Below are 15,118 nucleotides of genomic sequence, written 5' to 3'. Positions count from 1 at the left end.
GAGTGGATAGCGTATCTGCTTTCCAGTCAAAAGACTGCGGATTTGAATCCTGCCATGGACACAGATATTTGTGATTGTCTGTGGAATTACGAGTGGTGGTCGGTGGTAGATGGCGTTGGTGTAGTTGCAGTCAGGTGCCTCCCCTCAATGAGCACTTGTACTCCCTGGAGGTGTCAAATAATAATATTTCGATTATATCACATCTGGATGGGTGTCTAAGTGTGCAGAAATATAACGAATGGTTCGCAAAATAAATGCTAATATTCTATTAGCAGAACTTGCAGCATTTAAGTAATAAAAAATATTTACAACTTTTTAAGATGAAACAGAAATTAGGAAACTCACCGATCAAATAATATATTACTTTCATTGTATAAGAATAAAAATATTATGAAAATCTAAACAAATAATACATAAACTAGTTTGTGAAAATTATCTTTCACTGTATTTACTTTTCATATATCGGTATCAATGCAATATCATTTCAATTTTCTAGCAAATAATGCTTTCAGCGAATTTTTTCCACAATGAATTTTCCCAGCGATAAATTTTCCTCTCGATGAATTGTCAGCAAGGAATTGTCTGTGAACCTTTCCAAGTGTTCTATGTAGAAATTGGCTAAAGAGGGAGAGTCTATTTCTGTCCCATTTAGTTGTTTGTATATCTTCCCTTTCCATGTAAAATAACCTGCATGTATTGTAAATTTAAATAGTTTAAATATATCAGGAGGAAAATGTGACTTTAGTAAATCAAGTGTTTCAACTAACGGCACATTTGTAAATAGTGAATGTGATATCAAAACTAATCATTATGTCTTAATTTTTTGCAATATAGTTTTCTAAAATACTTTTTAGGTGAACAGAATTTTTAACAAAGGAGGGCAAATTATTTGTGAAGTTGGGCTAGTAATTTAGCTAAATGTTTAGTTAGTTTGTATGCAGGACTGTTTATACTATCCACAACAGGGCATAGGGATGTACCTTGTTTGTGAATTTTAGGTGCTCCATATATTCTGGGTGTTTTAACATGAAAAGGCTTGAGTTTAACTGTTTTTTTTTCTCCAATAATTAGCAAACTTTATTCTTTTGAGAGTTAGTGGGATCATGATCTATAATCTTATATTCCCTCATCCATCATCTCACAAGCAATTAGCAGATGTTCTGATCAACAAATGGCAATCATTCCACTGGAAACTATTCAAAAGTTGTATGAATCATCTATTCCAAGAAAGTTGGCTACTGTATTAAAGGCAAATGCTGGATAGTGGTCCCATACCTTATTAATAAAGGCATATCATATATTTTCCTGGTGTTTACATTATTTTAACCAACCCCTGTAGATATATATACACATGAGCACAGTAATCTATCATTTATCTGACCCTTCCATTATCAGAATGGTGAGGTCAGATAATTGAAGTACTATTACATGGTGCTCTACAGGGAAGTCAGTTGACATGCAAGAGTCAGCTAATTAAAAGGTCATTGTTTTGAAGGTTGAATAAACAGTAAATTATTGTATATATATGAAATGTGTGTGTGTGCATGCTTATGCAAATGCATCTTTAATCAAAGAGGATCTGTATTTTAGCAGATTATACTATGTTAAAATAAGTATTTAGTATTGGACATATCCCTGCTGTGAAACACTGCCATATGCATATTCCTGTCAACTTCTAAGACTTGCAATGGCAAATGGATATCCCCTAGAGCAACTACCTGGTGTAGCCATAAATACTGTTACAACTTGAACAGCACATAAACCTTTAATCTATCAGTAAATCATTTACAGCTTTCAGCACATACAAACTACATGTATAACATGCAATTCTTGTAGAAAAGCTTATATGCTGGTTAAACATGATAATTACTTAAGGAATTGACAGCATACACTAGAAATATAAATTAAATCAACTTTAATATATACTTTCCGATATTTCAGTAACGTCACGTTGCCATCTTCATGGGAACTTAAGATAAAGACGTGCACACAAGTACTACATAACAGCAAATGAGAAACGAAGTGAGGACGGTACCGTTTTCCTAAAGTTCCTGATGGTGCCTGACGGGCTATATTAGGTGTTCTTGGTCTTTGGGCTGAAGTTCTTCTGATATATGTCAAAGAAACCTTAGAGCTAATCCAAGCTAAATTTCCTCCCGATATCTCAGCCCTATTTCAGTTCACAATGAACTCAGGCTATTTCGTTTGGCAGGAAAAATTCTACAAACAGATAGAGGGGGGACAGCCATGGGTTCACCACTTTCCCCACCCTTGGCCAACTTCTTTATGGATACTTTTGAAGAAAAATCCTTAACCTCTGCCCCACAAAAACCAACCATATAGCTTCGCTACATTGATGATGTGTTCGCTATTTGGCCACATGGCTCTGATACACTCCTCTCCTTCTTAACACACTTAAACAACCAACACCCCAGAATCAAGTTCACCCTGGAAAAAGAGGAAAACAACAGCCTCCCTTTCCTAGACACACTAGTCACCCAGCAGCCTGATGGAACCTTGGTTTTCTCAGTTTATAGAAAACCCACCCATACAGGCAGGTACATTCACCAACAATCTCCCCCCTCACAACAATATGGAGTGGTGAAAACACTATACAACAGGGCTAAACTAATCTGTTCTAACGACATTGCCCTAAACACTGAACTAAATCACATCCTCAACACTTTCTCAGCTAATGGCTATCCCCCCAAAAAATCCAAAAAATATTGAAACCTACAAACCACAACCCCCCCCCCCTCCACAACAAAGATTACTCTAAATCCATCACCAATCCCTATATCCGAGACACCTTGGAAAAAATTACCGAAATCTTAAAAAAACATGACTTGACCTCCTGTTACAGACCATGCAGGAAATTGGCATCCCTTATCCACTCCACTATAGACCAGTCACTTCCCCGAGACCTACCTGGTGTATACCAGGTCCCTTGCAGTTGTAAACTGTCTTACTTTGGCCAAACAGGCAGGGCAGCAAATATCAGAATTTCAGAACACGAGGACTACATCTGTTTTCACAAGTACAGCCATTCTGGTCTTGCAGACCATGCTCTGGATACACGCCACAGAATACGGTGGAAGAAAGCTACAGTAATACACCGTAGCAAATACAAATTTGAAAGACTATTTATGGAATTAGCCTCAACAAATTTGGTTGTATGAGACTGCCCCAAATTTGGGAGGCTTGCATCAGCAGATCTTCAGCCCAACGGCCAAGAACACCTACTTAGCCTGCTAGGGGGCACCATCAGGACTTTTAGGAGAACAATAGCTTCATCGCTTCATTCTCAGTGTTGTAGTGCCTACGTACACATGCCTTTTTTGTAAGTCCCTTTTGGAGATGGCAACGTGACATTGTCGAAATATCGGAAATATTTATTAAAGTGTAATTTAATTTATATTCGTATTTAGAGGAGAAGTACAAAGTTGAGAGTACAAATGATACTTTTCATAGTTATAATTAACAATTGATTAAAAAAAAAATAAAAAATTATTAAATGATAGTCATACCTAAGTCTTGTCCATGTGCTTTTTCATTTCCTTGTATATATAAGAGAGAATATCCATTCCACATTGTTGAAGTTCCAGAAGGGCATTCTGGTATTTCAGCTGTTTGGCTATGATAGGTAAAGAAATGGCCTCTTGATGTTGATGGCAAACCTGGAGGTCCTGGTTGTCCTCTTGCTCCATATTCACCTTCTAAGCCTGGAACTCCTGGATTTCCTATAATAGCAAAGATTGTACATCAAAATTTCACAGAAATAACTATGAGCTAAAATGAATAATACTTTCAAAATTTGGCATGAAATGAATTCTTCTTAGGTGCTGGACAGTAATATGAGAGACAAACCTTTGTCTTCATATCTATAGTACTTTTCTTTTTAATAATGAGCTAACCAGAATTGCAGCTACCTATGGGGTTGTTAATTATACATGCTTCATTAAGCTTGGTCAGTTTAAAAAAATTATACTTTTTTCTATAGTACTTATATATTTATAGACGTACTCAGGAATTTTTCTTATTTCACTGTTAACAAAAGTAATAATAAAAAATAGTGTCTTGGCATATGAAGCCTTAGATTGTGAAAAAGTTCCTAATAACAAATTTACTGCTTTATACAACATTTATGAATTTTGTGGATTTGTTTACTTTGTCTTGGCAAGAAGGCATACCAAATATTGCTCAAAATGATATCAAAATTATCCATATGAAAAAAATTATACACACAAATTAGAGAATTAATAATGACAGCTGAAATCTATATTGTCTCCATGAAGTGAGAGTGATTCCATGATCCTAACATGCAAATGTAGATAAAGACATTTCCAGAGGGAAGAAAGGTGATATGTAGAACTACAAAGAAGACTATGGAATATGTATTTAGTTTAAGACTGACTATAAGAGTTCTGGTAGAAAGGCCTCATACATTGGCTATTCATTACTCTATTTTTAAGGAAATTACAAAACAGACTAATTATAATAAATTTAATTAATATTTCCGATATTTTGGCAAAGTCAAATTGCCATCATAAGTGAATGCAGTACAGTATGATATATACGCACACAATTATTAATTAATGGGTAAATGAGGCTGAAGCATGAGAACCAAAATGGGGCATAAATTTCTAATTTAGGCTCCCATAGTGGGCTAATAGATGGTCTTTGCTGTTGGGCTGAAGTTCAGAGGATGACTGCTCTCAAAATTTGGGAAGCACTCATCCTCTGAACTAAAATTCTACACCCCACTCATCTAGATATATAGGCTACCTAAAATCCACACACACACATGTTCCATTTCATCTTCTTGTGGATGGCAATGATTCATCTACATACAAACTAGCAAAGTGCTCTCCCAAGTATACTGGCAACTCCTTCACACAAGAAAAAAACTCAAGCCCACTTTAAAACTAATACAAAAAATCTAACATCAACGCACTGACATAATGGTTAGTTTTGATATCTTTTTTTTGCTATTGACAGTGTCCTACTTAAAGAACCTTAGCCCCTCATTTAAGTAGAATTTCCTCCAGATATCTTGGCCCTGTTTAGGTTCACCATGAACTCTGGTTTTGTTTAGCAAGAAAAATTTCATAAACAAATAGAGGAGACAGTCATTGCTCTACCCTCTCCCCTTCCCAGCTAACCATTCATGTAGACCTTCAAAGAGGCCTGAAACTCTGCCCCATATAACCCTACATTTTTACAATGGTACATACATATTCCATTTGGTCAAATGGCTTGGATGCTCTCAACATTTTCTTAACAAATGTAAACTACCAACATCCAGGATCTAGTTCACTTTAGAAAAGCAAAACAACAACATCCTCTCCTTCCAGCCTAATGGATCACTGGAATTCTCTGTCTACAGATTCCTCGCGCACACACACACACACATACACACACAGGCAGATACATTCACATCACTTCCAGCAATGTAGGATTATAAAAATCTTATATAACAGGGTAAAATTATTCAGTTCTGATAATAATGCCCTCATTACTGAACTTCACCAGATTCTCAACACCTTATCCAATAGCTACAGTCCCCACTAGATTCAAAAATATTACAACTCGAAAACCACACATCCTGTTTCTCCTCCACAACAGAATGTACCAAACTTATCATCATTCCATGTTTATATATATATACATACAAGGATGGTCTGAAAAGTTCTTGGCCTTGACCACAGATGGCAACACTATTGGCAAGATTTTTTTTTTTTTCTAAGTTGGTACATTTGTCATAAGCATTCATGTGAAATGTGAAATTGCAAGTCATTCTATCAAGTAGTTTGTTTTATGCAGCTGTCTGAAGCAAAAGTGTTTTCTGTATCCCTTGAAATGGATAAAAATGAGTATCGTGCGGTTATAAAATTCTTTGTAAAAGAAGGTTTAACGGCAAAGGAAATTCATTCAAAGTTCATAAAAGTTTATGGGCGCTCTTCTCCTTCATTTTCAACAATTAAGAAATGGGCTGCTGAGTTTAAACATGGCCATACCAGCCTTGAAGATGATTCACGTAAAGGATGACCAAAAAGTGTAACAACACCAGAAATCACTGATCAAGTGCACAATATGGTATTGGAAGACCAGCAAGTCAAAGCGTGTGAAATTGCTGAGACTATTGGCATTTCAAAAGAACGTGTAGGATATATTTTGCATTGAAGAATTGCAAATGAAAAAGCTTTGCACAAGATGGGTGCCACACTTGCTCACAGCAGATTAAAAACGCACTCGCATGAAAATCTCTGAACAGTGCTTGGAGCATTTTAACAAGAATAAAAGTGATTCTGTGCATCAATTTATTACTATGGATGAGACTTGGACTCACCATTACACATCAGAATCCAAACAGCAGTCAAAACAGTGGACAGAAACTGGTTGTTCAGTGCCAAAGAAGACAAAAGTTGGTTCCATCAGCAGGAAAGATCATGGCATTGGTGTTTTGCGATGCTTCGTTTATTATTAATTATCTTGAAAAGGGTAAAACAGTAACTGGGAAATATTATTCCGATCCTTTAACCAGACTAGATCGTGTTTAAAGACCTGGTTTGCAGAAGAAAAAATCACCTTTCATCAGTGACAATGCACCTGCCCACAAAGGTGTTTTGTCAATGGGAAAGTTCAGGGATCTGCACTATGAATTGTTGGAACATCCACCCGATTCCCCAGATTTCGCTCCCTCTGACTTCTATCTCTTCCCAAAACTAAAACTGTTCCTCGCTGGTCAGCGTTTTTCTTTTAATCAAGAGGTGATTGCAGCTGTAGAGGGGTACTTTGTAAATCTTACTGAGAACCACTACAGGGATGGGATAATGGCACTGGAGCATCACTGGAATAAATGTATTAATTTTAAGGGAGATTATGCTGAAAAATAAAAATAATTTTGAAATTATAAATTAGTTTTTTTCATTGTTAGGCTGAGAACTTTTCAGACCACCCTCGTTTGTGTGTTGCTCCCATCCATGAAGGGTTATTTGCTAACCTATAGAACATTTTGTACCATGAGTAGGCTAAAGATTTTTTCTATTTATATATATTTTTAAAAAATTTATTTTTACATAGTCTTGTATCCTATTCTAGAGGTCAAACATTGAACTTTTTTAAGCCACTTCAAGATTCCAATAACTGGGGAGACAGTTTCACATCAATGATAAACTTCATCTCCCACCTAAATAGACAATCACAAACATTCATGTCTATACTGGGATTTGAACCTGTTGACTGGAGAGCAGCTATGCTAACCAAATTGACCATATCGGAATTTGGCATACCTTATCTGCTCCACCAAAAACCGGCCACAACCCCTACACCTGCCAGGTGTTCACCAGGTTACTTGTTGCTAAAGAGACAGGACAGTCAATATTGCCAAACAGAACTAGTTCAACCACTAGTCACTCAGGACTTGCTGACTATGCTTTGGACACCTACCAGAAGAAGGCCAATCTACTGCAGAAAACATAATTACAAGAGATTATTCCTAGAACAGCCACAGCCTTAAGAAACCTTCTAAACCTCAACAAGTTTGGTTGCATGAAACTATCCCAAATTTTATTATTATTTACAGCATCTCCATAGTCCAGAGACTCATTGCAGGAGACCCAAATCAACCACCATGCTCACAAATCCTATCATACCTCTCCTTGAATCCATTCACTGTCAGGGAATTCACAACCAGTTCTCATAACCTATTCTCCTCACTCTCCATGCAAAAAATCTAGTCCACACACCTCTACTAACCACACTCTTACAACTTCTATGGATGAACCCTAGTTCTCTATTTGTCGTATATTGAAAATTTTCACTTATATCAATTTTATAAAACCCTTTCAATATTTTAAAAGTTCCTATCATGTCCCCTCTTTTCTGCCTGTCAACTAAACTTTGTAACTAACCCACAAACCTTCAACTTATCCTAGTGGGAAGTATTCCACAGTAACTGCACATCAAGATGTGGCCAAATCATAGCCTTATAAAGAGGGATAATAACTTCCTTATCTATACTTGTTAGTGTGTTTTTCAACATTTGAGTTAATTCACTGAGCTATTTTACCAACTTTTCCAATATGCCCTCTGAACTTTAACTCTTTGTACACCATTATCACCAAGTTCTTAGCCTCATCAATTTCCTGCAAAATATACCATGAATATGATACACAATATGCAACCTTTTCAACCCGAAGTGCATAACCTTACATTTTGCAACAGTAAATTGACAATCATTATCCTTTGCCTACAATGCCAATTTATTTAAATCCGACAGGATATCTACATCACTTTTATCAATTATTGTGTTCTCCAGTTTTGCATCATCAGCAAACAACTGAATACCCCCCCCCCCCCTCTTAAATCTTTCCATATGTCATTGATATACAAATTAAAGAGTAGTGGCCCTAGTACCGAACCCTGAGGTACTCCACTAGTTGCCTCATTCTCCTAGACTCTGCTCCACCATATACTATTATTTGGGAAGAGCTTGTCCTCCAAATTTCAGTCTAACAACTAAGAATACCTATTAGCCCTTAGGGAGACATTATTTAGGATTTAAGACTCAACTTTGGTTGCTGTTCGTCAGCCTCATTTACTCATTGTTAGTACCTGCATTAAATGGAGATTTCAACTGTTTGCTGATGATGCAAAGTTAGGAAGAAGTATGTTAGATGTTGTGGCCTTGCAGGAGGATTACAGAAGATTATGTAAGTAGGCAAATGAGTGGTGAGCTATCAGTTTAATGTAGCGAAGTGCAATGTCTTGAAAGTTTATAGGCAAGAATGGGATGCAGAGTATACATTTAATGGAGAAATTTTAAATGAGTGGAAGAGATGAGAGATCAAGGAGTGGTGGACAATTGAAGTTTAGTGGTCACATTGCTAAAATTGTAAGAACATCACAACAGATTCTGGAAATGATTCTCTACGAGTCAAGGGACCTTGACTTATAGAAACAGTTTTTATGGTTTCCTTGTATAAGCCTTGATCAGGTTGCATATGGACTAATGTGCAGCAGATTTGGTCCCATGGTTTTCAAGGGGATGAGGATATACTAGTGAACCCTCAGTTTCAGGTCTGTGGAATGTGAGGACAGATTGAGGGAATATGATTGAGACATAAGTTTTTGAGGAATTGTTACCAGATTAATGTGGAGAAGATTTTTCATAGAGTAGAGGGAGGCAAGAGTAATACAAGAGGCAATCTCCATAGGGTGTGAGCAGTTGAGTAGAATGCATTGCCTTGAAAGTGTAGTGAGTGCAGAAACTGTGAATGGATTTAAGGCAGTGCTTCAGTAATATTTTTGTATGAGAGTGTGGACCTGTGATGAGCAAGTCTTTTGACTCCATGATGGTCTGATGTTATAATTTTCAAGGACAGCTTGGTAACTCACAGTGGTGCCATATATAAATAAGGCAGATTAATAGTCCTCAGGAGATAGTTTGAAATCAGTTTAAATGGCAATTGAAATGATTAATCAGAGTGGATGTATAGTGAATGAATAATACAATTTGTTGGTAATCAGTGGATGACATCATGGAGAATGCATTACCATGAATGTAAATGGCAACTGCAGAGGGATTTTTTTGGTTTTCTCTTGCTGGCTTTCTTTCAGTTAAGAGCAAGCAATGGAAAATCTTGAGAATTATATAGTTGTATGACAGTAGAATGGGGAGTATGAATACTGGATGAAATATTAAGATACAGAATAGTTTATCATAGATATATGCTGCAAATAAACTTTTAATACTCCAGCACAGGCTGCTATTAAATTTAAAGTAGTAAATTTTGCTTTTGTAAAGTTAAGCAGTACAGGTTATTTTCAATTGTCACTTCAATATAAAAAAGTGAGCAAAGACTTCCCTTAAGCAAGAACCACCTTTCATAAAACATGCTTCCCCCATAAAGTATCATATTCCCATCCACTTGTTCCTGAATTTACAAACTTCTTCAAAACCTGAGCTACATCTCACAAGATACTGATTGGTCTGTAATTTGCTACTTCTAAGGATGCCATTTATTCAACAGAACTATTCTGCCCTCTTTCCACACCCTTGACAATCTCCTAGAGCTAAGACTTAAGTAAACAATTTGGCAAAAAGAGCTGTTAATTCCTTTGCACATCCTCATAATAAATTGACTCAGCCAATGTTGCTGAGTAATACATCCTTGCAAAATTCTCACAAACTCAATTATTTTGTCTACCTCTCTACCAGTGGTGGTCGGTGAAAATTTTAAGTGGGGGTGCTGCATATACAAAAAAAAAAAAAACTTTTTTCTTAATCAGTAATGAATTTATTAATAAATAAATTTACATATTAAAAAATTGCTTTATTAAAAATATTTAATCCTCACCACGAACAAACACTAATAATAAAAGTTTCATATCAATAGCAATGACAAGCGCTTAGATCGCGGTGCATTTGTTTCGTGTAACGATAATTTAAAAAATATAATTCTTTTGATATTTTCAACAGTGATGCTCACCATAATTCAGTTTTGTATCTATAATAAATAAATAATCATATGTTATTTTAACAAAATAAAATAAGATTTACAAAAAATAGTTCACGAACACACACCGATAATAAATGTTTCATATCTCACAGAAATAACGCGCACAAGTTTATGATACATTGCCCAAGTGGCAGTGTATCTAATGATGTAATGCAATGACAAGCGCAAACAAATAGCAGTATTAGATCGCAGTGCATTTGTTTCATAATCTAAAGCGTTAATCAAACAATTCCAATTAACTATTCAATTAATGTCAAAACATAAGCTGTAACATGTTTTATTGCATTTATATAATGTCGTAAGCATTGTTATTATTTATAAACACAAACAAAATTTAATTTTTTCATTTTTTCCTTGGGGGTGCTGCAGTGTCGCAGTGCTTATGTACGAGCCGCCACTGCTCTCTATCATCGGTATTTGTTAAAGTTATCCTCCCACAGTTCTTCCTTTTATTGCTGCATAGTGAAAGAACTTTTTGGGATTTTCTTTGGCTTGCTTAACTGTCCAACTCGCATACTGGTCATCCTTGTTTGCACTGTTTATGAGCTTGCTAATTGTCTTTCTATTTATATATCCAACAAAATGTTTTTCCAAACTGAAGAGAAAGATATTCTGGATATTGGGAGATTATTAAATTTGAAAGATTATTAAATGAGATAAGGAGCAACAGAAATGTAATAGCAAATATTCAAGAAAATGTACACAGCAATTTCATTTCCCTACCAAGAGTTCCAAGTATGATTCAGGCAAGAAGAGGTAAAGAGGAACTTGAGATGAATATGCAAAGTTCAGGCCAAATAGAGGGTTGTCAGGATTAAATTTTCACTTTAAAACAAATATTTAAGAAATCACAAGAAAGTAATGCTGATCTATATTTAAGCCTTGTAGAGCTGGAAAATGGAATAAGTTATAAAGAGAAAGCATGTAAAATTGCTATAGTTTTACAGGATAAATGGAACATTATAAAGAGCACAACATAGTCTGAATTTAAGTGGCTAGTCAACAGTTAGAAATGAAGGATGTACAGGAATGAAAACTAAGGAGCACATCATTTCCATTCTTATTCGTGTTCATCTATATTTATAATAATATGCTATGTCCATGGATCACATTATGAAAGAAAGTTGGTTAATGGCCTGATATTGAGATTCAACTCGATGCTTTTAGGGTCATTCCATGTGAAGTAATAAAATTAAGAATTAAAGCACATAATTTTGTATTTTGATGAGGTATTATTTTTTATGTGACTTCCCCCTATTGCAGATTAAAAAAAAACAAAAAAAAACTATAGTATGTTAGTACCATGGATGTGATTTTTTTATATTATTTTTATGTATTATATTTATTTTTTTATATTATCCAGAAACCCTGCTCTAGAGACTAAACATGTAACTTTTTCAAGCCACTTGATGCCTCCAATAAGCAGGTCAGTAGTCTCACAACAGGCAATGAAATTAATTTCCTACCTAAAGACAATCTCAAGCATCCTTACTCATGGCAAGATTTGAACCTGTAGCCTGTATTGGAGAGTAGAGATACTGTAACAACCCAGCCAGTGCCAACCAGGCAGGCAACCTCCAGATGAAAGATCTTTTATTTTTTTAATTTTCTTTCTTTATTTTTTTTATGGCATGCTATTAAAGTATAATTTTCCTATTTCTGAGGATTTTAAAATTAATCACTGATCATTTCCAGATATTAGAATTTCTCATTTTGAAATGACTATCTTAATGCTTAAGGTGTGTCTTTTTTTTGCTTTCTTATTTACATTTTCAACATTGTAATGTTTTCAAGAGTTCTTTTTCCCCATTTTGTAGTCTATCCTATTGATCCTAATTTGAATCCACCAGTATGCTTTTTTGTGTGTTCCACTACATACATTTATGATGTGTACTGGAATATTATTACAACACCTGGCCTGGTTGACCAAGTGGTCAGCATATCCGCTCTCCAGCCAAAAGGCTGTGGGTTCAAATCCTGCCATGGGCATGGATGTTTGTAATTGTCTCTGAAAATACTAGTGGTGGTGATGATGGGCAGTAGATGGCATTGGTGTAGATGATGATGGTAGTTACAGTTCATTATAGTTGGTGGAGACAGAGTTGTAGAGTAGGTACCCTCCCTCGATGAGTCTTTGGACTCTTTGGAGGTGTTATATAATAATAATTATGTCCAAAATCATTGAAGCATTTCTTTTCTGAGAAAATTTGTCTGAAATTTGCAAAAAATTAAAAATGGCTATTTTGAAGCCCAAAAAAAGTTGTGAAAGGCCAAATAAAAATTTGAAATATTTATGAGAGATATTCTTAAAGTAAAATTGCTCCCATTCTGTTATTTTCACCAGTTGACCCTTGTTAGCCTTTTGTATCTTTCAGCGTGTTTAGTACTTGCATAAGAGGTCCTTTTTGTCATACACACATCTCATCACACCATGCCTAAAATGTATTCAAATTCTCTGCAGACAACCATGCTCTCAGGCAATGCATTCTAATAATTCACAACTCTCTAGGGAAAAAAAAAATTTTTTTTTAAATGTTTCTCACTCCCTTGCTCACACCTTTTGTGCTTCCCCAATCTCCCACCATTTTATGCAAAACCTCTTCAATGTTAATCCTATAACAACCCCTTTACTTATGTCTCTATCATATCACCCCACTTCCTCCTATCCACTAGACTCTGCAAATTGCATCATCTCAACCTTTCTTCACATTCAACATTCCAGAGATCAAACTATTCTGATCATTCACCTCTGGACCCTCTCCAACATCTTTTCATCCTTTTGAAAAACCCAAGACCAAATCTGAGCACAGTAGTTCATTACAGTGGCCTAATCAGAGCCTTATACAATGGAACCAGAATCTCCTTCCTTTACAAGTCAGTGTCTTCTACATCATTGCCAAAATTCATTGTATTATCTTCACAATTTTGGCAATGTGTCCTCTAAATTTTAGATCCTTATCCACCATCATCTCAAGATCTATTTCCTCTACCTTTAAAAATATATCCCCACTAATAGTAAATTCCACATCCCATATTTGTTTTCCCAAATATTGGGATGTAGAATTCCTACTTCAGTGGGAATTCCCACTCCAGTACCCATTCACTCAGCTTCTTGTAAGACCACAACATCTGTTCTACTCTTCATAGTTTGTCCCAACTTTGCATCATTGGCAAACAACTGCATGTATCCATTCAAATCTTCCCCAATATCATTAACATACAGGTTAAACAGCAATGGCCTAAAACAGACTCCTGAGCCACACACCACTAGTTATTATTTATATTTATTTAGTGTATGGCAATCTACATGCAGTTATAAAGGTATAAGTCCAAATAAATATATAAAAAGTAAGTGACAAACAATTAGAATAAAAAAAAGACACTTATACTTTCAACAAACAAAACACTTATAAGTTAAGATTAAGTTGTCTGATCCAGTCTATAACAGGTGTTGTCACCTCCAGGAAGTCGTTTCTTTGACCCATGTATGTACGAAGATTGCATTTAGTAGAAATGTGGTGGATTGATTCGGGTGCCCCGCAGTGACATTTCGGTGAGGGAATTTTTCTCCACTTGTACAGAGAGCTTGCACATCTTCCATCTCTGGTGCGAATCCTGTTCAGTGTTATCCATGTCTTTCACCTCAGTTCCATACCTGGGATGTTGAGACAATGCCTATCAAACCAAGTTTTGAGTTGGGCATTGGTATTTATGCTCCAAGTTAGTTTCCATCATTCTTTGGTATTGTAGTTGGTTGTTCTCAGGTGTTTAGCTTTACAGCGAGGGGACTTTCTTGATTTCAGTCTGTTGAGCTGTAGCTCTAGTATGTCATTGTGTATTTCTGAGTATTTTATCATATTCTCATAGTAGAGCATCATATCTTCATAGGTTTGGTGGTATTAACTTACTCAGCATTGGAAGCCAGTAAACAGGAGTTGTTTTTATGGTTCCAGTGATAAGTCACATTGTGGTGTTAAGCTGACGGTCAATTAGTTTGGTATGGCAGCTATTGAGCCAAACTGGAGTGCGGTACTCTGCTACCAAAAAAAACAATATGAGTGCGGATGTTCTTATTGTGGTTGCTGCTGCACCCCAAGAAGTGGCACATAATTTCTGGATGATGTTGTTTCTAGTTCTTATTTTTCCAGCTGTGTTTTCAGCATGTTTCTTACATGATAAGATGCAATCGAATGTAACTCCTAGGTATTTAGGATATTTGTTATGGTGTAGAACTGAATTTCCAAATCGGATGTTTAGCTCGTCATGTGTCAGTTTATTGCTGAGATGGAATGTTGACACTTCAGTTTTACTTAGGCTTGGTTGTGGTCTCCATTTTTTAAAGTAGGTATGCATAGCAGCAAGGTCGTCTGTGAGAGTTTCCTCCATCCGTCTTAGTTCTCTATTTTTAGTAGCTAACGTTATATCATCACTGGTGACTTTCCTCTTCTGGATATTGCTTCCCTATACACAACTTACTGATACCTATCAGACAGTCAATTTCAAATCCAATCCACTAGTCTAATATCCAACCCCATCTGCTCTAGTTTGATGCTTTACTTATCATGCAGTAATCTATCAAAAGCTTTTGCAAAATC

The 15,118-nt window shown here is 35.9% G+C and overlaps 1 protein-coding gene across 1 annotated transcript in view; it reads right to left on the bottom strand.

Moving 5' to 3' along the window:
- Window positions 1-15,118, bottom strand: part of LOC150100817 (uncharacterized) — a 975,156-nt gene that overhangs the window by 28,332 nt on the left and 931,706 nt on the right. The window contains exon 38 of the mRNA XM_090401910.1: window positions 3,528-3,740. Coding sequence (XP_090258036.1) covers window positions 3,528-3,740 — 213 coding nt within the window. The remainder of the gene's footprint in view (window positions 1-3,527; window positions 3,741-15,118) is intronic.

The sequence above is a fragment of the Typopeltis vanoorti genome, chromosome 12 (assembly GCF_054136105.1).
Source record: "Typopeltis vanoorti isolate ZY-2024b chromosome 12, IOZ_Tvanoo_1.0, whole genome shotgun sequence".
NCBI classification, from domain to species: Eukaryota; Metazoa; Arthropoda; class Arachnida; order Uropygi; family Thelyphonidae; genus Typopeltis; species Typopeltis vanoorti.
Note: the sequence above shows the minus strand (reverse complement) of the source record. Positions and strands in the feature narration are given on the sequence as shown.